The 25,296-nt window shown below is 48.1% G+C and overlaps 10 protein-coding genes and 2 non-coding genes across 12 annotated transcripts; 6 read left to right on the top strand and 6 right to left on the bottom strand.

Moving 5' to 3' along the window:
• Nucleotides 1–728: 728 nt before the first annotated feature.
• Nucleotides 729–2,430, top strand: FMAN_11652 (uncharacterized protein; the record flags this gene model as incomplete). The annotated part of the gene is made up of 2 exons (XM_041834492.1): nt 729–1,238; nt 1,285–2,430. The coding sequence occupies 2 exons, from the start codon at nt 729–731 to the stop codon at nt 2,428–2,430; spliced, it is 1,656 nt and encodes a 551-aa protein (XP_041684751.1).
• A 234-nt stretch (nt 2,431–2,664) lies between these two features.
• On the bottom strand, nt 2,665–4,353 carry FMAN_11651 (related to sterigmatocystin biosynthesis P450 monooxygenase STCS; the record flags this gene model as incomplete). The annotated part of the gene is made up of 1 exon (XM_041834491.1): nt 2,665–4,353. The coding sequence occupies one exon, from the start codon at nt 4,351–4,353 to the stop codon at nt 2,665–2,667; it is 1,689 nt and encodes a 562-aa protein (XP_041684750.1).
• Nucleotides 4,354–4,828: 475 nt separating this feature from the next.
• tRNA lies at nt 4,829–4,900 on the top strand. Its single transcript has one exon. It is a non-coding gene; the product is annotated as a tRNA-Gly (tRNA).
• A 170-nt stretch (nt 4,901–5,070) lies between these two features.
• FMAN_11650 (uncharacterized protein) lies at nt 5,071–7,299 on the bottom strand (the record flags this gene model as incomplete). The annotated part of the gene is made up of 1 exon (XM_041834490.1): nt 5,071–7,299. The coding sequence occupies one exon, from the start codon at nt 7,297–7,299 to the stop codon at nt 5,071–5,073; it is 2,229 nt and encodes a 742-aa protein (XP_041684749.1).
• Nucleotides 7,300–8,949: 1,650 nt separating this feature from the next.
• On the bottom strand, nt 8,950–10,104 carry FMAN_11649 (uncharacterized protein; the record flags this gene model as incomplete). Its single annotated transcript, XM_041834489.1, has 2 exons — nt 8,950–9,072; nt 9,157–10,104. 2 exons carry the CDS (start codon nt 10,102–10,104, stop codon nt 8,950–8,952), a joined length of 1,071 nt encoding a protein of 356 aa, XP_041684748.1.
• Nucleotides 10,105–13,474: 3,370 nt separating this feature from the next.
• On the top strand, nt 13,475–14,371 carry FMAN_11648 (uncharacterized protein; the record flags this gene model as incomplete). The annotated part of the gene is made up of 3 exons (XM_041834488.1): nt 13,475–13,602; nt 13,649–14,291; nt 14,342–14,371. 3 exons carry the CDS (start codon nt 13,475–13,477, stop codon nt 14,369–14,371), a joined length of 801 nt encoding a protein of 266 aa, XP_041684747.1.
• A 107-nt stretch (nt 14,372–14,478) lies between these two features.
• tRNA lies at nt 14,479–14,562 on the top strand. The gene is given in 2 exon segments: nt 14,479–14,516; nt 14,527–14,562. It is a non-coding gene; the product is annotated as a tRNA-Asn (tRNA).
• A 247-nt stretch (nt 14,563–14,809) lies between these two features.
• FMAN_11647 (uncharacterized protein) lies at nt 14,810–15,895 on the top strand (the record flags this gene model as incomplete). Its single annotated transcript, XM_041834487.1, has 1 exon — nt 14,810–15,895. The coding sequence occupies one exon, from the start codon at nt 14,810–14,812 to the stop codon at nt 15,893–15,895; it is 1,086 nt and encodes a 361-aa protein (XP_041684746.1).
• Nucleotides 15,896–15,937: 42 nt separating this feature from the next.
• Nucleotides 15,938–17,426, bottom strand: FMAN_11646 (uncharacterized protein; the record flags this gene model as incomplete). The annotated part of the gene is made up of 9 exons (XM_041834486.1): nt 15,938–16,177; nt 16,230–16,572; nt 16,628–16,717; nt 16,776–16,788; nt 16,844–16,871; nt 16,920–16,986; nt 17,037–17,078; nt 17,134–17,276; nt 17,328–17,426. The coding sequence occupies 9 exons, from the start codon at nt 17,424–17,426 to the stop codon at nt 15,938–15,940; spliced, it is 1,065 nt and encodes a 354-aa protein (XP_041684745.1).
• Nucleotides 17,427–18,032: 606 nt separating this feature from the next.
• Nucleotides 18,033–19,196, top strand: FMAN_11645 (uncharacterized protein; the record flags this gene model as incomplete). Its single annotated transcript, XM_041834484.1, has 1 exon — nt 18,033–19,196. The coding sequence occupies one exon, from the start codon at nt 18,033–18,035 to the stop codon at nt 19,194–19,196; it is 1,164 nt and encodes a 387-aa protein (XP_041684744.1).
• A 295-nt stretch (nt 19,197–19,491) lies between these two features.
• FMAN_11644 (uncharacterized protein) lies at nt 19,492–21,001 on the bottom strand (the record flags this gene model as incomplete). Its single annotated transcript, XM_041834483.1, has 9 exons — nt 19,492–19,728; nt 19,783–20,125; nt 20,175–20,264; nt 20,313–20,325; nt 20,376–20,403; nt 20,461–20,527; nt 20,578–20,619; nt 20,666–20,853; nt 20,906–21,001. 9 exons carry the CDS (start codon nt 20,999–21,001, stop codon nt 19,492–19,494), a joined length of 1,104 nt encoding a protein of 367 aa, XP_041684743.1.
• Nucleotides 21,002–22,071: 1,070 nt separating this feature from the next.
• On the bottom strand, nt 22,072–23,370 carry FMAN_11643 (uncharacterized protein; the record flags this gene model as incomplete). The annotated part of the gene is made up of 2 exons (XM_041834482.1): nt 22,072–23,001; nt 23,053–23,370. 2 exons carry the CDS (start codon nt 23,368–23,370, stop codon nt 22,072–22,074), a joined length of 1,248 nt encoding a protein of 415 aa, XP_041684742.1.
• Between the last annotated feature and the right edge of the window lie 1,926 nt (nt 23,371–25,296).

Below are 25,296 nucleotides of genomic sequence, written 5' to 3'. Positions count from 1 at the left end.
TCTCATAGAAGCACGCTCCGATGCTGTTAGTAGTCAAATAAAGAAGCTCGTCCATCACGCGGTATTGCCGACATTCCGTGGATGCAATACAGGAACGTGATTCACACGTCTGAGCTCGATGAAGAACCCGTTTCGGCTGCGAGACCGTTTGCCAACGGGCTTCTCTCCGAATTGCACATGGTTCTGTAACATCATAATCTTTGTTTGCTAATGCATGAATGGACCTTGTGGCATGGTTTCCCCCAGTGTCCAGACATCATCAGCGTGGAGATCGATGCTGGTACCCCAACTACGATATCGGGAAATGTTGTCCGCTTTTAGTGCTAATTCCTTTGTAGAGTTACAATGTATTGCCTCCCATTGGTCGAGATCAATTCCATGCCTCTAAAGTCTTGAGGTCTAGTGGCTTGGCCTAGAATTGGAGAAGCCACAAGGTTGAAGCCCGCGGAATGATTTTCCCAAAATAGGCAACCCACCATGATCCCGACACTTTAGCTCCAACGCCTTGGCCTTCCCCAGATAATTTCCCCGCGGGGAACGAAAGTGTTTCTTGATTTGTTGCTTTCCATGACTCGAAGCTACGATGGCGGTCTTTTCTGTACCAGGTGGCTATATAACATCATCATGCCCTCCGCTGTTCTTGTCATTCCCTATCATCATCGCATCAATCATACCCTTGTCTTTGACCAGCCTCATTACTCGACATCACCGGATCCAGAGCTCGCACAATGTCTACTGACAGCCCTTCTCCTAGTGGGGTTCCTCCCAAGGATCACCCACAAGTCGAGAACATTGAAGATCCCGCTGCTTCATCAAACAATTCTCCTATCGTCTTCCTAGATGAGGAGATCTCCTACGGCAAAGGTGGCATTCGTGGCGTCGTCCAATCGCCATACATCTTCGGTGCTGCCTTTTTAGCGTCCATGGGAGGCTTTTCATTTGGCTACGACCAAGGAGTCATCTCAATCGTCAACGTGATGAGTCAGTTTCATGAGGCATTCCCTCGCACTGAAACTGCATTTGGTAAAGGCTTCATGACTGGCATGCTGGAACTTGGAGCTTTTATCGGATGTCTCTTCATGCCTACACTCGCTGATAAGATCTCACGCAAAAAGGCACTTTCGATCGTTGTAATCATCTTCAACATTGGCGCTATCATGCAAACTGCGGCTAATTCCTATGGCCTTCTGGTAGCTGGAAGAACTATAGGTGGTATTGGCGTCGGAACACTTGCAATGGTATGTAGATGTCGTTCTTGTTCTTCTGGGCCGGCTAACGGAATAGGGTGCTCCAATCTACATCTCTGAAATCGCACCGCCCAACCTGAGAGGAACCCTACTTGTCCTCGAGTCTGTCTCGTGTGTTCTAGGCGTCGTTGTATCCTTCTGGATCACATATGCGACCCGTCATCTCCCTGGCGACCTCTCTTTTCGACTGCCATTTGGCCTTCAGATGGTCTGCAGCACTATTCTCGGCATCGGCATTCACTTCTTTCCCTACTCGCCACGATGGCTTGCTCTCGTCGACCGATCGGACGATGCGCTGCAGAGCTTAGAAAAGCTCCGCCGACTCCCCAGAACCGACCCTCGAGTTGAGAAAGAACATATCGGCATTCTCAATGAAGTGGCACTGCAGAAGATCATGCAAGAGAAGCGACACCCAGGCGTCAGCGGTCTAAAGCTTGAGATTATTGCCTGGAAGGATCTGTTCCAGAAGAAATCCTGGCATCGAACTTCCATCGCTGTCGGAGTAGCCTTCTTCCAGCAGCTTTCGGGCATCAACGCATTCATCTACTATGCCCCCACGCTCTTTCAGTCCCTGGGTCAATCGTCTGAAATGTCCCTGATCATGTCTGGTGTCTTCAATATCTTGCAACTTGTCGCGGTAACAGTGTGCTTTTTCATCATCGACAAGGTTGGACGACGGCCACTGGCTATCTGGGGCGGCATTGGAGGAGGTACAGCATGGGGCATCATGGCAGTTTTGGTGGGCATATTTAACGACAAGTGGAGTTCCAATTCATCCGCAGGCTGGGCTGCCGTGGCAATGGCCTTTTGCTTCATCCTCATCTACGGTGTCTCCTATGCTCCATTGGGCTGGGCTCTTCCTGCTGAGGTCTTCCCCAATGCGTCTAGGTCCAAGGGGGTAGCCCTCGCTACAGCCACGGTTTGGCTCTTCAACTTTATCGTCGGCGTTGCAACACCTCCCATGATTGAGAGCATTGGGTTCGGTGTTTACATCTTTTTCGGGTCTTGGTGTTTCCTCGCGGCTGTTTGGGCCTTCTTCCTGGTCCCAGAGACCAAGGGGAAGACATTGGAACAGATGGACGAGATCTTCGGTGACCATGCAGGTCAGGAGGAGTTGGAGATCATGCAATCCAGGATGGGTATCGCCGGGTATGGGCTGAAGAAGGATGTGGTGCAGGTCTGAAGAGCCCTCGAGTCCGCTGAGGTGATCAGTACCTGGAAACGTTAGCGCATTTGGGTAGAGGCTCAGCGCGAGCTATACTCCAGCTCTGAGGTTTTGCACGACAGATGATGTATCAATATATTAACTATTGCAATTTCGCCATATCTTCTACTTATGCCACTTCAATCTTTACCTTTTTCATTGCGTTTCACAAGTGACAGGCCTCCCAGGCAATGGCTTTACAGGTTCTCCGATCTACTCATTGCTATTTCCGGCCTTCTTAATCCTTACCATTACAGGCATGCCCTTACTGGGATGTGCAGTCAGCTCTCCAGGCATTTGTGCCTGATAAGCTTGATATCCCAGCAGAACTTCATCCTTTTCCTTGTATGCAGGCACAATATCGAGCTCCCTGACGGTCATGGCAAGAAGAAGCCTCAATTCTGTCAACGCCAATTCCTGGCCAATGCACCCCCGAGGACCTAGCTCAAATGGTCGAAACGCATTCTTGTGGGCGACAGGATCAAGCCACCTTTCTGGGATAAACTTATCGGGTTCAGACCAGAACTTGGGATTTCTATGGATGGCCTTGCTTGCTGAGAAGAGGATGAAGCCGTCTGTTGGAAGCTGCTGTCCTGTCTCAGGATGTCTCAGGAAGAATGTCGGAGAGCCTTCTCGGCAAGATCCAATTGGCGGTTCTAATCTCAAAGTCTCTTTTATGATTGCAGTGGTATAAGAAAGCTGGTTAAGCAATGTCGGGGTTTCGGATATCCGTCTGGTTGCATCGGACGGGTCAGCCCCCAAGACCGTATCGTGCTCCAATCGCAACTTGGCAAGGACATTAGGATGTTGGTAAAGATAATTGTAAGCAAAGCAGAGTGTAGATGCAGTGGTGTCATGGCCAGCGAAGAGAAAGATCTTGAGGTTCTCAATGGTAACATCCAGAAATTCTGGATCAATAGTGCCACCCGAAGTGCCCTCGAGGCCATGTTCCTTCATATACGTTCTGATGGCGAGGCCATTTACGGTCTTTGGCCCCTCTTGTCGTTCGTGATGTTGAAGTTGAGCCTCTATCAATGGCTGAAGTTGACTGCGAAGTTGACGGTTTAGAGACGAGAGGCGAGAGTGACGAAAAGGATTCAGAAGTCTACCCCATTGATGTGGCGACCAGTCTGTGACAAGCAGTGAGATTGCGCTTTTAAGTGTCGGGAAAATCTTGTCGTCAACGCCTGTTTGAATGCCTAGACTTACGCCCAAGACAGAACGACCGATGATATCGCAAGTTGCCTTCATGACACAATCTTCAAGAGGGACAACACATCCATCTTCAGCGATCTTTTGCAGGTATTTCTTCCAAATCAATGCCTCCTCAATGAACTCAGGAACAAGGGCCGTGATGTTCTGTGTCGAAAAGCCAGGATTGAAGGTCGCTCGCCATTTCTTCCAAAACGCTCCTTCGGACAGAACAAGGTCTTTTAATCCCGTTAAGGGACGAAATTGACCTCTGATAATTTCATGCTTCGGTCGCGACGTTTCTTGAGTAAACTGCGCCGCGATGTCAGGGTGAAAGGTTGCCAACATGGGCCATGAGATGGGCCACAGATCGATGTAGCATATACCCAGCTCCGCAATTTCAGGGTAGTCTCGAGCAACAAAGTCTGGCATCAATTGGCCGTGGACATCTTGGGGATACTTGGCCATGATTTTGCCCACGGCGATGAGGTTGCCGAGAAGCCATGAGTGGTCAGGTAGCGTTGGCTGTATGAAATAACGATAAACACGAGACCTGGGTGCACGATTGACTGATTGATTACTCACAAGGTTATACTTTTTGACCGTTCGCCGAAAAAAGACCCGCTGCTGGTAAAGCTTGAAGACAAAGTACAAGATGGACGTGAGGACGAAGATGCCGCCCCATTTCAGTGCGGGACTGGTTCCAGGCATTGTTTATCGCCCAAATCTTCTCAACGGCATTTATTTACAAGAATTGCAATAAGGAATTTATTTAAATAAGAATAAAAGAATGCGAAAACCGCGAAGGAAGCTCTTGCTGACGCTGCCCCTCTTCCTAGTGGCGGAATATCGTTTGCCCAGAATCCCAAGCCAGAGGAAGCCGATGCGGTGCAGCCTATCATTGAGCTTCTTTGGTGAGCGGAATCCCGTTTACTCAACAAGCTCAAACTTTCAGCTGAATCTGCTTCCCGTGATTGGAGAGGCTAATTGAGATTGAGTGATGCTGTGTAGGATGTGCTTGCCATTGAGTTCTATAGAGACTGCAGACTCTGCCCAAAGCTACCTAGCATAAGATACAGTGGTAATCTTCCATGCCTAGAGTTGGGGCATTACAGAGCGGAGAAATGCCAGAACTCTTCAATCTCGTCATTATAGGTCCTAGAACATCTGTTGTTATCATTAATAAGCGACCGTGGTGTAGTGGTTAGCATTAACGCCTTCCAAGCGTTAGAGAGGGGTTCGATTCCCCTCGGTCGCAATGTTCCAAATGTGCTGTAAAGAGGATACTACTTTTTGACCGACTACTGCTTCAAGTTTTCAAATTTTCTCATTTTAGGGAAAAGAATTAAGCGACATTAAGAAATTAGAATTATAGTAAAAATGGTATGCTAAAGAATGCTGTTAATATTTTCCTCCTTATATCTCTAATTATCCTTCCAGCTCAGCCCTGAACTCATATGTCCGTTCCCCTGGCCGTTCATCAGTTGGAAAACACCTAATTTTAGTGTCCCTCTTCTCCACCTCGTCCACTGGAACCTTCTTCGTAGCTCCCGCGATAGCAGAGAATGTCATCACGCGTTGTGCGTTGTTTCCGTCGCTTGACATGGCATCAATGCCGTAGTACACACCAATCGATGCCACAACGAATGAGACGGAGTAAACAGCGACAAGGACTGGCCAACCGTAGTCAAAGAAGTTTGCTTTGCGTCGGCGTTCACATTGGTACTTGGTGTCTTCACCTCCGATGCCGGTACCAGACAGCTTGGATGGGTCGGCAGCCCATGCTACGACAAGAAGCTGGGGATCAGAGAGCAGTGAGATGATCAAGTCTTCGTATACGCGCCGTACCTGTTGCTGGAAATCATGGACGGCAAGACTCTCGTGTCTATCGAGGAGGTTGGTAGTCGTAATAGCCCCGTCTGCTACGACGGACCCCTGGACCTTGACATTGCCAAAGAGCTTCTCGCGAAGTCTGAGCCCAAGGCTATGATAGGCGGCTATACGGCGGTATCGAGCGTAGTCGTTGCGAGGGCTGACATAATTCTTCTCTGGCTCTGCGACATTTCCATCGGCTGTTCCATCCGTGGATTCATTGGTCCAACTGCTCCAGGTAGTATCAATAATCTTTCGCTTGTACTCCCGATCTGTAATATTGTACTTCTGAAATCCTGAGGTGAAGTTGAATGTGACGGTGTAATTGACCTCCCAATGATCGCAAGCAAAGATAATGGGAGTGTAATCGTCGTTCCAGCCATCGGCTTGGCTATCCATTGCATGAGCCTTGGTGTGATCGTCCACGGCGGCATAGCCAATCCAGATTGAGGGCTCAGTTCGAAAGACGCCGAGATGCTTGGGGAAGGGCGGGCCATCGACCTCGGAAGGAATTCCACCGATCGACACGTTGTCCATCTGAGGACGCATGTACTCTCCGAGGTCTGTGTTGGCAAAGTAGGTGAAGTTGGAGGCCGGTACAAGCTGGCTAAGGTTGAATGGCGCTTCAGCATCCCTGAAACTCTTCATCTTGGACCCAACTCCATTGGCAAGCTCTTCGCATTTGTATCCGGGTCCAACAAAATGGACTGTCGTGGAACAGTCCCATCCATCTCCACAGATCTCGAGCGAGATGTTCGCTTTCTGGGTTGTCTGCCCGCTTGAAAATACACCAGCTGCGATGCGATCGAGTGCAGAAGAAGGAACGTTGTAGTATTCGAAGATGTCGTCATCCTCTGCGGCCCCCTCAGCAAGGTTTCCATCTGGCGCAGTCCAGTTGTAGCCAGAAAGTGAGCGACCATTCATGACTTCACCTTCGGCCTTCTTGGGAGTCTGAAAACTCTCTTTTGCCTCATTGCTGAAGTTCAAAGTTCGGATTGAGGGGCAGAGTGTGTCTTCTATCCTCTCGCCTGGTACGACATAGAGTGACGCTGAGGAAAGAATGACAACAAGAGGGCTAAGCCACATGTATAGAGCAAGAAACATGACAAACCACGATTTGATCCATGCCTCCCTGTTGAAAAGCTCGATGATGTTGTGGGTAGCTCCGAACAAGGCATCAACAGCGTGGATCGAGAATCCTTTCTGTCCTACAGCTCGCCATGCGACCTGCTGATGGGCCATGACCGCAGCGAGGATGAAGTTTGCATTGGCGATGAATGAGATCAATTGGCCCAATCGCATCCACCATTGTTGGTGTTTGGCTTCCTGGCCATCAAGATGCATGTATAGAAAGTGATGACCGACTGCGCCGGCGACTCCAATGACCAGGCACGCAATCATGGACCATCGACTCTTCATGATCCTCAGCATCAGAGGTCCAGACTCAGGCAAGGCACCTGCGGTAGGTCGATTTACGACGTGTACATCAGGAACCTTCGAGTATGTGTTATTAACAGGCGCGTGGCCCATCAGTCCTCTGTGACTGTCGTGAGCCCTGTCGTAGTCGGGAGTATCTCGAAGATTTGGGCTCTGGGGATCTATCCATAGTGACTGGTGCGGGAACGTCTCTCGTGCGATTGACTCGGGGGAGACGGCCTGGGGAGGGAACTGACCCAAAGAAGGCTGTGGAGACACAACCGGCTCTGGGAAAGACTGTTGGTGCTGGACAGGAGAATAAGCATACAGTTTACGCTCCTGTCCATCGTTGACGATTTTACCATCCATTTCGCGTTGATCGATATCCACTCGATGAGGTGGTCGCAGGTTGGGTCGAGGTTTGTCCAAGAGAACGAGAGCCCAGTCAGGAGCCGTATCCAAGGATATCTCGACGGGTAGCGCTTATATGGGACGAGAACGTGGCGAAATTGCGCTTGCCTCGCTTTCATTAAAGGGTGTCAGCTACTGCAGCTAAAGAGTAAGCTGCATATTCAATGTTTTTGGCCCCCAGGGCTCAGAGCTATCTGCGGTGACACCTCCCAGTTGGGGAAGCCTGGCCGAGCCGTCTTCTGGGTAAAGGCCAGCCCTCGTTTTTCATAATGTCCTCCTGCGAACAACAACATGGGTATCCATCCCGATGAGACGGGTTTCCTGGGTATCGTCTGATCAGGACCCCATAAGGCTGGTGGCGGATAGCCAAATCGGTGGACGCTAAGAACCTTGTGCAGGTAGTTCCCATGATTAACTGAAACGAGGCTTTGGGTGTCCTATCAGAGTCGCGGCTGTAACGAAACCCCGGCTCAGGAGCTTGTCTTTCAGGCTGCCAAGATCCGTGAATAGTTAGCGAGAGCACTAGCACAGCCTGGTTTGATACGTATCTGAAGCTGGGGTTTTGACAGTTGCTTTTACGCTTACATACCTACAAAGTAGCCGAGAGGTTCTTGAAGAACGGGGTCAGGAGGAACCCAGAAATAGCCTATTATCGCCGCGAACAGGCATTCAACCCATATTTTCTTCGCAAACACCAAGTCACACTTGTACTCGAGACAAAATAAAGTTACCTCACAAGGTTGCAGTAGGCTCGCCATCCCTCCCAGCTGTGCTTACTCCCAAGACTTCACCCATGTTCATTCTCCACCAAAGCCGGTTGCGAATCTAGTTTAGCTCCTTAGCGGAATCCGCCATACGGCTTTGCCGAGATTGCCAACAGCTTACATGCATATAGAACAAGGTGCTGTTTTCACTCCTTTCAATCGTTTTAGGAATCGCAATGCATACCATGATTGATGTGGACTGTAAGCGGGCCAATAGGGCAGATTTGTGGGCGATACAGGGCTGTACGCAGGATCAAGGATTTGATTTGCTGGGTCGGAAGCAAGGGCTTGATTTTGGGGCAATGAAAACTCTCATTTGCATCGCAACTACAGACCATGATTAGTTTGTTGCCGATGTCTTCAGAATGTGAGGGATAGTTGCACAGGTTTTATTTAAGAGCCTACTAGAAATTCGCAATTAGAACAACTTCAACGTGCAGACTTATCGGAAGGCTACTCGAAGCATAATAAAAATATGCATTGGCAATATGGTCTTTAGGGTAGTGAGGAAGCAATCCAGGAATTTTGCTTGGTGAGCGCAGCGATGCTACGTTCAACTGCTCGTATCGCTGAGTACCACTCTGTTCTGCGTGTACTAGTCCTTGACAACAGTGAGGGCGACGAGTATTTTGCCCGTATATAGTTTTTTGGTCTTCTTTACCTTTGTGACCTGGAAGCAGAAGCCTCTGTTAGCCTTCTAACCTCATCGCAGTATGCGTGCTGAAGAACTCAGTGAGATATTAAACCAATGACAAAACTAAGGTCTTGATGGTCCATTTGCGCTTGAGGCCTGTAGCTGAGCGTTGACAACCACCACGTAAAGCTTGGACTTATCCCTTATGATTTACAAGATCCTCACCGTGCTCTTGGCACAATTTGCCATGAGTTCTTCAGTATTGACAACTCCTGGAAGCTTCCCCCAATTCATGTATCCGATACGATAGAAAGAACCCAACTGATCAGTAGGCTGGTACAAAGTCAGTCCTCGAAAACGAAACCGATATTGGTCTCCTCTATCGAGAAACAGTAAAAAATAGAAACGACCCTTTACGTCCTTGAGTGGCATTGCTAGTCGCACGGCCTTATGTTCCAGCCAGTGACTGAAATTTTTGAGATCTGGTTTTTCTAAATGTGAGATGAATTGATCATCGTCTGACCTTTCGTCAAGGTAGAGCTCACCACCTGTCGTTGGGTCTCCAGGAGACATGAAATCTCCTGTGCCCAGAAACAGTCCCACAGATCGATAGACAACCTCAAACAAATAGCCGCTGAGCGTGACTGCTCCGCCCATCAGGAATCCGTCTGGCCCTGGCACACCAAGAGGCATTATCTGCTTGACAGCTACAAAGCAAGGTTCATGAACCAAGTCCTTATCTGTACTGACCAGACAGTCTCCAGCAAGAGAAGCCCAGCTCCAAGACGCTGCCGTGTATATAGCTGATCTCCGTGCTGGAGAACTAACTTTCCACAACAGTGCTGCTGGGAGATGACATCGCCAGAGGCCGGCAAGATAGCCTTCAGTTAGCTGGCGTGTCTGCCCGAAAGATTGCACGACACCTGAGAATGCAACCAAACGGTCAGTTTCTCTCGTCAGTTTAGTTCTCATATATGCTCGGACACGGTGACTCCAAGCATCCATATCGTCTGAATTTCCAGATGGTGCTGACTCCTTGAGGGGCTGAGTTTGACTCCACCATCTTCCCCTGCTGGCTTGCGGTGTTCCCATCGGCCATATCTCGCATGCCAGTTTTTCTCTACAATGCCACCAAAGCTGATGTGAGCCCATGACAAGTGAGCGCTTGGAAAGGTACCATTCTTGATAAACCCATGCCCGAGAGCGCAAAGTGCAATAAGTGATATCGTCCTCTAGGAGGCCATCACACAGCAACTGGAAGACTTCGCCATGAATCTTAACCCGCATTGGCCGGAGAAGACTCTGACGACGGGCCACAAAGCTGGTGCCTGTGCTATCGGAGGCTGTAGCAGAGCACAGGTTCATTATTGCATGCTCGTAGACCTGCTTCATATCCTTTGCCTCTTGCATCCAATCCAACAATGAATCTTGAATAATACACAGTGAATCAATCCATATGTACTTGAAACCAATTCTGAGAGAGAACTGAATGGCTTCTTGATAGGAATTGGGCAGTTAATGGTTGCTGATGCCAAGCCGGAATCGATCAACGTTCTTCTCTAGAAGTTTGATCGCCTCAACTTTGCCCCAACAATGAGAGAATGCGATATATTGAATTGACTCGACAGGAAGGGCCTTTGGGTAAATGAGACGAACGCTCGAGTTGTCAACTATCTCAATCAATCTTGTTGGCCTGTACTCTGGACTGCTGTTTTGGCATTTGACATGAGTTTGACAACAAGAATCAAGCCAGCCCTTGGCAAGCCGGATGAAATCTAGATCATTGTGTGATGCAGGCGGCTTGTAAATGATAGTGCCGACAGTAGGATCTGAAATTCTTGATTAGAAAAAACTGACATGTAAGGCTTGGAAGAATACCAGGTTCTTTCCAAAGCTGGAAGGCCCAGCAACAGCCACTTGGAGCTTTGCCAATGATCAGACCCTCAAGAGTGTCTGCGAAACCGGCATTACGCAGATTTATGGCGTACTGAAAGGAGCTTGAGCGGCACTCTTCGGATCTTCGTGACCACGTGTTACTATGCCGGATGGTGCCACAAAAGTAACAACCAAGATCGGAAGCCTTTTCAAGGTCAAAGCCACTCTTATGATGAGGCTGACTGATGCAACGTAGGTTGCTTCTCAGGGCCGTGTCGCAGACAGCACAAAGCCTCGAAGGCTCAACCAAAGAGAGATCGATAGTCGTCGTCACAGGCTAGAGGTCGGGTCATCGACTGTGAGGACAATGTTTGAATGCTGTAAAAGTAGTGTAAGAGAGTAGGATTGGAGAGGCAAATGAGGGGGCATGGTCCAATTTATGTTCTAGTATTGTTACACTATTATTCAAAATAAGTTAGATGTGCACCTTGGGATGAAATTATTGTTACACTAGTAGGGCAACTCTTAACGTGTAATATGAAGTCTTACATCCTAGATTACACACAGGTAGTACATAACAACTTCATTCACGCGACAAGTCTTACAGCATTTTCTTAGCACAAGTAGTAAGGAGGCTTATTCAGAAACTAAAGAACAGTTAATATTCTGCAGTATCTGTTGCTCAATTTCACCCCTTCGCTATCAAGCTGCCCAAAAGGCTATTCTTTGAGCTTTTGTGTCTTCTCAATACTAAGCCTTCCCTTCGCTGAGCAAGTACTGATCCAATTTGGTGGAACAGGAGGCCCTCAACTCGCACTCCGGGACCGTAGCTTGACCAGCTTCTCCAGTTGTTTCGTCAGACCACTTGACAAGAAACATCGAGGTTTCCGAGGTTTGGTCTCGTGACATGATAGACCCATTGCCTTCAATAAGGGCTTGAATCGCCTTTGAATTACCTTATCGGTAATAGGTCAGTGCATAGTAATACGCAAGACTCGAGCTCGGCAAACCTTCTTGACTCGACATAATGTTCTGGTGTATTGGTTGGTGTAAAGATAATGGGAAACGGCGACAAAACTTGGCCACAGAAATTCCGCTTAAATACACAGAATAAGAAAAGTGTCGCATCACTGTCTATCACCTCTGCTAATCACTGCCGTCTACTACAGGTTGGTAGTGAACCACAGTAACCTGTCATAAGTGCCAACGACGCCCAACATCAGTGAGTGAATCGCTTCTCAGAATCTCAGATATTCATCACTATCAACTCTGATATGACCCGCTGATCACTGTCACTGGTGCCTTCTATGAATCACTGAGGACAACAAACTACGGCTACTTGATGAGAAAAAGCCATGCCCCTTTCTGAACGCTGAAAATTCCCCCTCCGCCCAAATAACACTATTCCAGTGATCAGCTACTCTCCTGGTACAGGATTCACCTAGACAAGATTTTATTTCCGTTGGTAAAAAGATCCTGGATTGTTTGTTTGTTTTCTAATTCTCTTCTAATTGGAAGCTGGTAACGAGCAAGCTGTTGGCTTACCTCGAGGAATTGGCATGGTTCTTGATATGATAATAAGAAATATTTCAAAAAACCATAAGTAATAGCTCATTAATGACACATTGTTTTTTTTTAATTATACGACTATTGCCGGTATTTATATCGTTAACCACTGTAGATACCTTTTTGATCAATGTCGTTCTTGCCGGTATTGCCTGCTAAAAATGTGCAATAAGTTCTTTACTGTCTTCTTTTGTTAATCATGGGTATTTATTGCCTCCTTTATAATTACGATTAGCTCGTATTAATCACCGATTATAATAAAGTTTAGCAGCTTAATAGGGAAATGCTGAAACTCCATGATGCCAATTGAAAAATCGAATCTCGATGAGCCGATGTGGCTCTGACGCTACATCGCCACGTGCCCGGGACTCACTGCATGTTACGGCCGGCGCAGTCGTTCCGGAGCCATCCAATTCATTCTTTTGCTTGTCACTGTAAAGCTCAAGTTTTTCATTTGTGCAACAGACCTGGTCGTGAGGATCCTGACTATCTACCTACCAGTTGCTAATCTTGGTACTTTATATCCTGGATCTGTTCTATACGGTGTAAAACCGGTCACCTTTTTCTTACTGAATGTCCCAGTAATCACCAGCTCTTCTCGTTAATGCGCACTCGACACTTCCGTATGCGCATTCTTCTGGGCAACCTCACATATATTCTAGATCATGTAAGGTTGCTCCTGTAAACCATCTCATCATCAACCTATGTGTACGGGTTTTGCACTTCCAGTGCTCTTCTATCCTGACCGTCATCACTTGATGCTAGCAAAATTCCTTCTTAAGAACAAGAATTTCCGGTATCTAATCTCTCACAGAGTGGAGTTGTTATAATTAACAGACTAAGAGTGTGACTGCAGTGGGTGATTTATAAGGTCCAATAACACTTAGGTAATTATCCTCACTAGTTGATAGAACTATAATGCCTTTCCTGTTCATCGGAAGCATTTGGGAATTTCTGATGTATGTGGGGACGTAACTCGTTGAACGCCGTCATTCGCTTGGCCCCACCAAGAAGTCCCCCAATGCCGGCTTTGACCAACTACGGGAATCCCCCATTGCCGGGCCGCCGCATCTCGAGGCTCAACTCGACAGAAGTCACTTGATCAATACCAGAATTTCCGAGATTATATCCCACTCGGTCAATAACTTGCGAATATCGGAATCGGCCCCACAGGACCCGGTCACTAGGTATCAGGTGTCAGCTAGGTACCTATATAAAGTAGCTAAGTTCCGTCGCACAACCCATCTATTCTTGCTAACTGAAAGGAACTCTATCAATATCTCAAAATTAAAACATGCCACATATTAAGCAGATAGTAGCCGTCAGGAGAAAGCCTGGTCTGACCCGCCAGGAGTTCTTCGACTATCACTTCCAGGTCCACGGCAAACTCAGCCAAGCACCCTCTCTGGATATCACTCCATTGTATGTCGACCCATCTTCCACTATGCATCTCTAACAAGTTCCTCAGAAAGTATTTCCAAACCCATATCCAAGATGCAGTATACAACCATCAAGAAGGTCAAGGCGTCAACGCCAATCCTTGGTGGGCCTTTTCCGACGACATCGTTGAGCTTTACTTCCAATCTGAACACCATATGAAGACGGTTTTCGGCTCACAATATGTAAGAGAAAACGTTGGTCCGGATGGTATCAACTTCTCCGACTTCGGTTCAGCGTTGCCTGTGACTGTTCAGGAAAGAGTTATTCCACTGAACGAGTCAGTGAATGCGTCATCTGGAGACGTTGACACATTATCGGGATCCCCTGTCGCGATGTATTACTTGACTGTGACCGGCAGCGACACCGAAGATATTATTACCGGATTTGTCAATAGTTTGCAGAAGTTGGCAGGGAGCCAGGTGCGCACGGTTGTTGCGAATACTCCAGTAGAGCTGAGCCTCAACCCAGATGCTTATTTTGGGAGCAATCCCAAGCGGCCCAAATTCAATTTAATATTCTCAATTCATCTGCGCGACAAGGAGAGCGTCGCGGAGGTGAGGAAAGCGCAGAAAGAGTTTGAGGCAGCGTACGGAGCCAATATTAATCTCCCAAATTCCTGGATCGCCTTTGGTCAACGCGGTCTAGTTCTCAACCAGGAGAAAGATATCCAGGTATGTTTTTTCGTTACTTTTGAATTTGGAAGTATGCTTAATTTCAGTAGTTTGATCTATCCCGCCAGCCCAAACTGTAGGAGCACAAATGCGATGGACGACATCGATGGTATTGGTTAGAACTTGAGTAGATTAGATGTTGTATATAAATTCCTTTCTAGGTTATCCTGAGCATCCAATTAGCTGATCCCCTGTGGCTTAGTTGGCTAAAGCGTCCGACTGTTATTCATAGACAATCGGGAGATCGGAAGTTCGAGCCTTCCCGGGGGAGATTCGTCTCTCAAATTCACTTTTTGTTTTAATTCTTATTTTCTATTTGTTATAAGTTTGTCCGTCTTCTTTTGCCAAGCAACCATTCGTTTGGCCAGTTTCGTCTTGTTTCTCAATACGTAGATATGATGATCTAAAGGCGGGGTTCGTGTAACCTTGGTCTCGTTATATTCTCAAGTCCCCGCTCGCATCGATGTCAGCATCCTTTCTAGGTTCCCTCCCTCTCATAAAAGATCACTATAGAAGCTATGGAAACTCCAGCTCACCCTCACGTCATTATCGTTGGCGGTGGTATTATTGGTGCCGCAATCGCCTGGCATTTGGCTCATCACACTAGCGTGACCATCGTCGCAGAGGACGTTGGTGGACCCGCCTCCAAGGCCTCTTTCGCTTGGCTTAATGCGAGCTCCGTCAGCCAAAGATTCTACTATGACTTTCGTCGGCGATCCCTACACAGATGGAAACAAATCCATTCCGAGATCCCAGAACTTCCAATTTCCTGGACTGGATCCATCAACTGGCACAAGACTACCGAGGTCATGGCCAAGACCGAGAGTAACCTGACTGCATGGGGATACGATATCGCCAACATGAAGAAGCCGGGAGTTTCCAACCAGGAGCCACTCTTTAATCAGTCTGCTTTGCCAGATTGGGCCCTCCACTACGCCGAAGAGGGTTCTATGGAAGCCCATGTTGTCGCACAGATGCTCGTAGCAAGTGCAGAGGCCAGAGGCAACGTAAAGGTCATCAGAGCGACAGCAAAAGGGTTTTGCAAGAGGAATGGGAAAGTCGCAGGAGTCGAGCTAGCATCTGACGAGAAGGTTTTTGGCGATCATATTGTCGTGGCTGCTGGCTTGGGCACTGTACCCCTCCTGGCAACTGAAGGGATCGCCGTTCCTATCAACTCGGTACCAGCACTGATTGTGAACTCGAAACCCATCAAAGAAAGCTTGGTAAGGCATGTAGTTAACTCGAAATATCTCTACATTCGGCAGACATCAGATGGAATCATCAAGGCGGGCTGCGAGAACCCAGGCGATGACCCAGGCGACGATCCGGAAGCAACAGCACGTCAGGTCTTCTCCCAGGTCCAATTGACGCTGGTTGGAGGAGAAAACCTCGAGTTTGACTATTACACGGTCGGTTACAAGCCTACTCCTGGAGACGGTCTGCCAATCATTGGACCAACTGGCCTGGAAGGCGTCAGTGTCGCGGTCATGCACTCTGGTGTCACAAACGCTGCAATTGTCGGAGAACTGCTCAGCAAACAGATCATCACGGGCAAGATGGATCCAGGGCTTGAGAACTTCCGTCTCGATAGATTCAACAGCTAAATATAAATCCAGTGAATGAAATACGCATCGATATATAAACCCTCAAGAGATCTGTGGCTTTCGACCATAGACAGCACGATAACGAAAGAAAGGATGGTTCGCGGTTGACCTAAGTTCCCGCCGAAGCTGCGCACAGTAGACCTTCACCTCTTGCATTGACCACCCCAACAGTTGGCTCGCCATGTATAGAACATACCCCTCAAAGTCCTGCTCCAGAGCAGCTAGAACATACTGGCCAATCTCCCTCATCTTCTTATCCTTAGGCCACCCTCCGATAGCAATCTGCCAGTGCCGCTGTAAGCCACTCGTCATCAATGTCAGACTGGGTTCTTACCTTGTAGTCGGCGATCTGAATGTCCTCAAAGCCAGCCTCTCGCATACACTTCTGTTGGAGATCATCCTCAATAATAGTACATGGCTGTCCCATCTTCTTTCCACCCTCAATAAAGAATCTTCCCCATTCATGCATAGCGCTAGTATCTGTAACGGTTCCATCATCACTCTCCATCATCGCGGAGGCCTCGTGACTTTCAACCCAACCGCCGGGTCTACATGCCCGGAAGGCTTCCTTGAATAACGCTGACCAATCTTTGATGCTGCCAAATAAATAACGCATGTGAACAAAGTCGATGGAATCCGGCGCGAATGTCCATGGCTGTGTACAATCGTCGATATGGCTTTCAGAAGATATCAGCGTCAAACAGCTACAGACAAATGGTAGACATGGCTTACAATTCGAGGTTAGGCGGAACCCATGCCGGTTGGATAGGCGAGATATCAGTACCTACGACTTTTGCGCCTGGGAATTGGTCGGCAAAGTCACTTCCAGGGTTCAGCATTAGAATGAGATCTCTACCAGTTGAGCTCGTCTTGTACGCACATGGCCCAAATACCTAGATACTATTCGTCAGTACTGACTCAAGGCTCATATTGAGATGATCGTCCTACCTGTCCCGGTTCCAATATCCAGAGCTGACTAACAGGTATGAGCTTCTGAGCGACCGAAGATCAGGTAATCACAGACCTGTATATTATCCTTCAAGGGTGACAAAAAGAGCCTATCATCAAGCAAAAGACTCAAAAAGTGATGTCTCGCAATTTTAGTGGATGAGAATGAGACCTCGGACGAGGGAAAACTCACACTATATCCATCGACTCATTTTGCTGTTCGTCATTGGCAGCCCTGGCGATACGACATTAGCGCCCGTAGTCGTAGGGACAACTTTCCGCGGAAATACCAGTATTGAGCATTTCCTCTCTCCGAGTGAAAGGTTCGACCTTGAATGGTTCGATACGACAGAATACTCGAGGTCATTGATGCTGTCGACTCGGCGGGGTTGGAGATGACAGAGTCGGCATCATGGTTATCTGCCTCCTCTTGCTACAACGTGTCAACATTATGTTAACAGTAGTCTAACAGGGCCTGTCATACCTCGTTTAATTGCTCCCAGTGTGTGACTGGATGCAGAGGTTGATCCGTCGTAGATTCATCACCCCCAGTCACCGTAGCAGGAGTTTCGTCCGCTGGCATTATCAAAATCGCGTAAAGGTGAAGAAAGGAAGTAAACTTCACAAGTACTGAAGCATCGATAAATGCCGCAAGAGGAGATGTGTTTGGGGAGGGTTTCTACCCCTGGTCATTCTGTTGGCTCGCTTCTGACAGCTTCCTGATATGATTCGGCGTACGCGTCCCAACACCGTTGGGGAATCCATGTGAATCAGCCCCGGATTAGTAATAAAATACGACTTCAAGTGCAATTATTGGTTAGAACCTAAGTTACCGATGAGATTGAGGCCATGAGTAGTTCGTCAGCCGTGTACTGAGTAATAAATCTGATGCGAAGTCTAATGCTCAACGCACCAATTGACTATATCGCCGCTTATGCAATAAACAATATAAAGCGGTAGACAAATTATGATCGATGTGTAGCAAAATATGTTTTGAGTTACATGCACAGCTGCCAATAATATATTGGCCTGTGAAAGTATAATATTACAATGAGACCAACAAAGTTTCACTGATAGAGATTAATAGGGTTTTCAGTTATCGAGAAACTTTCAGTTGTACTACATAAAAGAAAGACTTGCCCTCCTTTCCAGAGCTTTAATCATTCCATTCAACTTTCCCATCTTCATCATGGAGTCTTCCAAGCCACCCTCCGGAGAATCATCCGTCCAACATCCAAGCATTCTGAATCCTGTAATGACAAAGTCGAACCTGAGTTTTCATTTGTTTCCACAACTCCCCAAGGAAATCAGAGAAATGGTTTGGACGCAGAGTCTCACCTGTGAGCGTTATATCGCGGTTGAGCTTTGGTCCAGAAGCGTGCGAGGTGGCGGATTCTATCTACAGAAATCATTGTCCCGCGGCCCACCTGTCGATGAACAGTACAGACTAGTACTCGTCAATCCCCCCAGGCCTAGTGCTATTTTCGGTACCAGTACCGAATCTCGTGCGAGCGCTTGTCGATTCTATAGGGTGCATCTTCCTTGCTTCCTCTTAAGGCGATCACAGTCAGCCGCACCGGGAACGTTTTGGTTCAACCCTGAACTAGACACTCTGGAGATTCGAGGATTAGAGAGCTTTACGAACTTTGCACATGACTTTTGGCGCCATGACTGTCAAAAGGCGGGACTACGCAATGTTTGTTTTGATGCCAGGACTCGTCTCTCCTTTGATGACTTTTACCAACTTGCTGCTTCTCCTGACCAGCTGCGCCAAGTTGTCAGCCGACTTGAGCATGTCACCTTTATTTATTATACTGAGGATGATAGGGTAGACATGGCTTTCCGTAGGTATTCTAACTGGGCCCCTAGCTACCCGCGCACATTGCACCATTTGCGCTCGCTTCCCATTGCAGGGGCTACTGGTAGCTTTTCACGGCAGCGGGATCTACGTCCTATGGAGGACGGCATCCTCAATTGCGCCTTCATCTCTGCCTTCTTTGATGTTGGCCGAATCGTGAGGAGTTGGCAGAGCGGGTTTCGGCGACTAAGAGCGACAAAGCCATGCGACTTCAGGCTCGCATATGCAACCGGCGCATTCCAGATTCCATTCATTGCTGATAGAGCGGATGCTATGGAGTATCTCATGGACGAAGAAGAAAAGTGGCAAGAGTGTTTTGACAACGCATCAGCGTCGCCCCCGAGAGGGCCATGGCTATTTCTGAATGGGGTCCCCGAGCAGCTTGATAGCCAACTTCAAACTGCATTTGGGTTTTGGACCGTTTCCCTCGAGCCTCAGGATCAAGTTGCTAGTGACTATCCACACCAACCAGAGCTATGCTTATTTCATTTATGAACCTCGCATCTCTAAGCTTACAAGAACTATATAGAGATCTCTTAAAGCGGCTGGTATCCAACTATGAGCTTGCCGTCACCCTACCTTGGCATAGAACCTTCGTTTCATTGTCATTTGCTACCTCATATAAAGTCATAGAAATGCCGCGCAACTTCTGCTACAATCCAAGAAAACTGTGCCCATTACTCCAAGTGGCGTGATAAATGATCTCAAGGCATCTTGAAACTTCCCCAGAATTTCCTCAATCTATATGGAGCGGCCTGCCATATGAAGCAAGAAAGTGTTGGGGGCTCTATCAGATTTCAGGCTTCTGACCGTACACAATCCTTTGTCTGAAATACGGATGATGTTGACCTGATCGGATCTCCCGTCGGAGCTGGGTGCACAGAGCTCTGACCTGGTCCTCTGTCCATCCTAGAAGCTCGCACGCCAGGAACAAAAGATAGCCCTCATAGTCTCGCTCCAGAGCTGCCTGCATATATTGTCCAACCTGCTTGAGCCGTTCTTCTGTATGCCAGGGTCCAACTGGTGCCTGTTGCGAGACTGTTAGACCGATCCACAAAGTTGGCCCGAAGTATGAAATTACCTTGAGGTCCACGACGTGGATGTTGACAAAGCCTGCTTCTTCCATCGACTTCCTTTGCACGTCTTCTCGGATCATGGCAAAGCTTCTTCCTGCGCGTTGACCGCCTTCTTCGAATACTTCACCCCACCGTTTCATAGCGCTTCCATCTGGGATAGAATTATCGTCGCTCTCCATAGTGGATGATACTTCGTAGCTCTCAACCCACCCGCCGGGGCCGCAAGCTGTGAAAGATTCTCTGAAAGTGGCAGTCCAATCTGTGATACTCCCAAGCATGAATCTCATATGGACGAAGTCAAAGGAGTCTGGTTGGAAGGTCCAGGTATCGTTGCAGTCCTCGATTTCGCTGCCAAAGTGTGAGCTTCCATGCTATTATACACAGTGGGGAAACTCACAGCTGTAGATTCGATGGCATCCAGGTTGGTTGAATAGGGCTGATCTCAGTGCCCACGACCTCGACGTGAGGATGTTCGTCGGCAAAGTCACTTTATCGTGATCAGTCTCGTCCGATTTCCCATCCAATCGTTACTTACATGGCCCAGATAGCTGCAAATGTGTTAGAATTAGATAATAGAGTCGATCCAGGGGCCCCCTACCTGTTCCCGTTCCAATGTCAAGCACTCTCTGTCAAGGCCATTATCAGCAAAAGAGACCCGATACGCTAGGATTGGCGGTACTGACTCGGATATCTGGCTTGAGGGGTGCCAGATGAAGTTTATCTTCCAGTAGAAGGAGGGTAAAATGATGTCTCGCTACTGTTAGATGCCCTCGCCATATTTCACAGGAGCGTTCACTTACGCAAGGTCCAAAGATTGACTAGCCTGATCATCATTCGATGCCCTGGGCCTCGTTAGAATAGATACATACTAAGCCGAAGTACGCATACCAGTATTGAGCTGTACCTCTATCCGAATGGTAGGTCCTTCCATGCAAGGTTCGGTACTCAAAGATACTTGAGCTCAGAGAATAAGTCGAGTCGGCCGCATTGGATCCCAGGGCTGAATCCAGGTCTGAGTCACTGTGACCATCAAAGCCCTCGTCAGTTTCGACATCGTCATGCTCTGGATTTTGATTCTGGCCCCTCAAGTCAGCGAATATGTCCGAACTCTTCACACTGGTCTCGGACCTCTTGGCCCTGCTGGAGGTTCTGTAAGACCTCCCACGCTGGCGTTGGAGCGGGCGGCAGAGTCAATCCAGGGGTTTCTGTGGGTTCGCTAGCCATTGTATCGCAATATCTCTTTGATGATGCTTCAGAAGTGATGAAAATGCTACGGGATTGTGGTCAAGGAGGGGGTTTTATCAATTCACTTAGTACTGATTACGACACTGGCTGCTTATTCCCCCAGTAGCGCGGCACGTTCGGTTGCAACGCCAATATTGATTATGCTAGACGCAAAAGGCAAAGTGCTGCGGTGTGGCGGTGCCGATTAAACCTATTGGAGGAAGTTCGGGGCAACATTCCAGGTGCTCGGACACTTGATCGTCATCTTAGTGGCTCGGTAGTGCTTGTTCCCACGCGAGCTATCAATTTCCTTATAGCCGGGAGCATTCCGCGGGCAGCCTCATTGAGTGAAAACGCGAGAATCCCACAGAGCCGAGCCAATCGAGGGCTGGTGATATGAAAGCAAAGGCTGCCATCTTTTCCGCCTGAGACAGAAAAGAGGCTGTGTTGGGTGACAGGGGAACAATACGACTGTCATAAGACGTGTCCGTTATATCCGTGTCGATGAGCTAGACGGGATTTGCAGTCTGTGCATGCCGGTAGATATCAAGTTCCCGTTACATCCGGCCGATCTGAATTATGTCCATCAATCCGACGCGAGGGTCCAGAGGCCAGCGGAGTGCGATATCCTCCGACATGTGGAGAATGATTAGTCGCGAGATAAAGCGATTACTAACGGGATATCCATCATTAATATATAATCGGTATCTTCGGATCAGTATCTGGATGACACGTAATAATCTTCACCTGTTACAGGGCGTCGCAAGGCCCAGCATCATTGCGATGGGGATTAAAAATAGCCCAAGATGCTAGGTTCGTCGGATGATTACCCTAAGCCCGCCCAAAACTTTGTCTCACCGATGAGCAAAATCTTGCGTTTTCCAGAATCCCTTTACTAACTGTTTATTCACGAACTGCCGAAACGTGGGTGAAATTTAGGACACCCGCGATCCGACAGCTTGAACATTGCCGAGCGGGATGTACACTGAAAAGGCACCAAAAAAGAGCAATTGACAATCCGACTGTCTTTACTAATTCATGACATGCTTAAATTTTATTCCAGGAGTCTTCTATTGAACCCAATTGCCATTGTTTGCAATTAGATTAGGCGCTCCACGAAGGTTTCCAGAAATCTTCTTCGGAGTCGCCAATTCCTTCAGCCAAGCCGTGATATCAGCAACTCCCTCGACCTCCTCCACGCTCATCGCGTACAAGACCAACCCCGCAACATGAGGGGCAGCCATTGAAGTTCCATCCTCGGTGAAGGTGTAAGTGTTGGACTTATGGCCAGCTGAAGTGATGCCTACTCCAGGGGCCATGATGTCGACTGTCTTTCCCCAGTTGGAGAAATCGGCAACAGCCCAGTTGGAGTCGATCGCCCCGACAGTGATTGCTGTCGATGCAGAACCGGGCGACTCCTTGGCGGCATCTATAGCATCGTTACCGGAAGCGACAACTGTGACGACGCCTTTCTTAGATGCGGTGTCAACAGCTTTGTTGAAGGCAGTGGACTTTTCGCCGCCGAGAGACATGTTGATAACGGCTCTCCATGTGCGATCTTTCTTGATGATATCGTTGACGGCCCAGTTGAAGGCGTCAAGAACAATAGACGTATCAGACTCATCACCGTTGAAGACCTTGAGAGCGAGAATGTTGGCCTTCTTGGCAACACCATAGGTCTTACCAGCAATGGTACCCGCAACATGGGTTCCGTGACCGTCGTCGTCCTTGTTATTACCCTTCCAGTTGGTCCAGGCAGCCTTTGCACGGCCACCGAACTCATTGTGAGTCACTCTGACACCGCCATCAATGACATAGGCGTACATGTCAGTGCCAGCATAGTCATCGTAGATATACTCCTTGTAGCCCTTCTTGCGATGAGAGATCGTGCCGAGACCCCAGGTGGACTTCTTCTGGGTGATCTCATCTCTCTTCTCGAGGCTTCGCTTGCTCTTGATGCGATTGAGCTTCCATACACGGTTGGGCTCAACGGCCAGGACCTTGAGGAGCTAGTTAGCATGTGCACCTAATAACTGAAGGTGCTGGCTTACATCTGGGCTTTTCTTGATCTCCTTGATAGTCGCTGTATCGAATGAGCCAGCATATCCCTGGAAGCCAGACTTGCTGTCATAAGTTTTTTCGACACCAACTTCAGTCTCGCGCTTGGTGAGACTTCTCTTGTGAACATCTTTGACCCATTTTAAATGGGTCTTGGCCATGGCAGCATCAACCTCGGGCTTCAAGGTGATGATGTAGCTGCCCGGGATGATAGCACCGGCCTCAGCGGCTGGGGCAGCAGGTGCAGGGACAGCAAGTCCACATCCAAGAAGGACGCTTACTGCAAGAGCGATATTCTTGAGATTCACCATGATGAAGAAGAATGGCGAAATGCGACGATGCTTTCTTGGAAGGAATTTTGAAGGATCAACAGCGGGTCATATATACCCGTACTTAGATACTGCTCTACATATTTAATATTAAAACCGTCACCGGGGCTTCTCTTCAGCTCAAGCTCCCCTGCAAATAGTGCAAACGAGATGGTGCACCGCCTTAGCTGATTGCGATCTACATGTGCATCCCCAACCGTTCCTGGCCGTTCCTGAGCATGCTTAATTTTTAGCTATTGGCCCTAGATCCGAAAATGACCCCTAAAAGCGAACAGTGGCTGGTCTAGATGTGGCTGGACTTGTGTTAGGGGACCTCAAATTCCAGAGCTGTGGGTGACTATTTTCTCTTTGGGTATGCTAGTTCGCAGCTGAACTCCCTTTCCGGAAAGAAACCGATCTAGCTTAGAACTCTGAAATCAATAGACAGAAAATCGAACGCGGTTTGTTTCACTTTTTCGAAGGGTTGGGATACACGTGGGGCCGAGTGACAATGCGAGGGATGAAGAAGGGAGAATATGGCATTGTGTCCTTTTATGTACCGGCTATGACAATGGCATTCTTCTGTGACATCTTTCTAAAATACAAAGACGAGAGTATTGGGGGCCGTTTAAATGTGATAAAAGCTCGCTTTTGGTCTGCTCCGGGGAAAAGGCTTTTGAGCCTTGGTGTTTTAAGGTCGTTCTAGGACAGTTTTTCTACGCCAAATACCGTATTGGCTCATATTTCGTAGCTTTCAATCTATATATTTAATCGCTTGAAAAGCATTAATTATTTTGCTCTCTTAACAGCGTGTCTGACGAACATTTCCATCCATGGCAGACCGCCTTGTGAGATCTACCGTACGATCTCTATCTAATGCACCCGCTACGCTGGCCCCCCTGCGTTAGCCTACCGATTTCACATCTTTGGCTGGCTGAACCCCTAGTCGATTTCGTGTGGCTTACTCTGAAATATTGGGCTTGAGAGTCAGACATTAAGGATTAGTCTTGTTCTTTCTATAGACCATGGTCCAGACCAGCCAAGACAACCCACCTACGTTTTGCAACTTTATAATGCCTCAAAAGGCGGCAATGGGCCGCTGAAAAGCCATAGAGAAATAATAAGACTTGGCAACAATGCTCCGAGAAATGTCCTCAACTCTGGAGTACCATTGTGTTGCTTTGTTTTCGCGACATTCGTAGACAAGTAACCCATCAAGAGTCTTTGGCTTGGAGCCAGAAGCCTTTCATAAATCCCATGGTCAACTGCAGGTCCCATGTCGGTTGTGGCTTGAGACTTTCGATAGTGCGGGTTTCTGGAGGGGAGATGGCCACTACATTCCAGACCCAGGTGACCACGAGACTGCCTTGGATTCCCAAGAATAGCCTGCTAGCTTAGTGAATCAAGAGCTGCCGTTCCTTAGATGTTATGAAGACCGAATAACATTGGTCAACGAAGTTCTGGTATGTGATAGCACTCGAGGCTGAAGAATGGAGCGGACGGCCAAATCAAACTTGCTCAACTACCTGGAAGAGAGAGTGGATCACAAAACGCCGTCGTAGGCCCAGCTCGAGAGCTAAAACAGCGCTGGAAAACCCACTTTGTGATCGAGACCGAAGTCGGATTTTTTGGTCCGACATCAGGAGTTTTGAATAGCTACGCGCCAGCTTTTAGATGAGGTCGGCTGAGATATAAGCTTATTAAGCTTGTTCAATAGCTCCGAGACGCAGGCTACAATATTGCGTTGCAATCTTTGACTGGCTGAACTAAATCTGATGTAGAGTGTGCATTTATTGCAGGTGCATGATGTGTAGAGCAAGGTTCACCAACTTCTCTCATGGTCTATTGTAGTTACTAGCTAGTAGCTCATCCGCAAACTTTCAGTATTACTATATACTATTTGCGATTGGTACTTTCAAGCCTTGATAT

This window comes from Fusarium mangiferae (genome assembly GCF_900044065.1).
Source record: "Fusarium mangiferae strain MRC7560 genome assembly, contig: FMAN_scaffold008, whole genome shotgun sequence".
NCBI classification, from domain to species: domain Eukaryota; kingdom Fungi; phylum Ascomycota; class Sordariomycetes; order Hypocreales; family Nectriaceae; genus Fusarium; species Fusarium mangiferae.
Note: the sequence above shows the minus strand (reverse complement) of the source record. Positions and strands in the feature narration are given on the sequence as shown.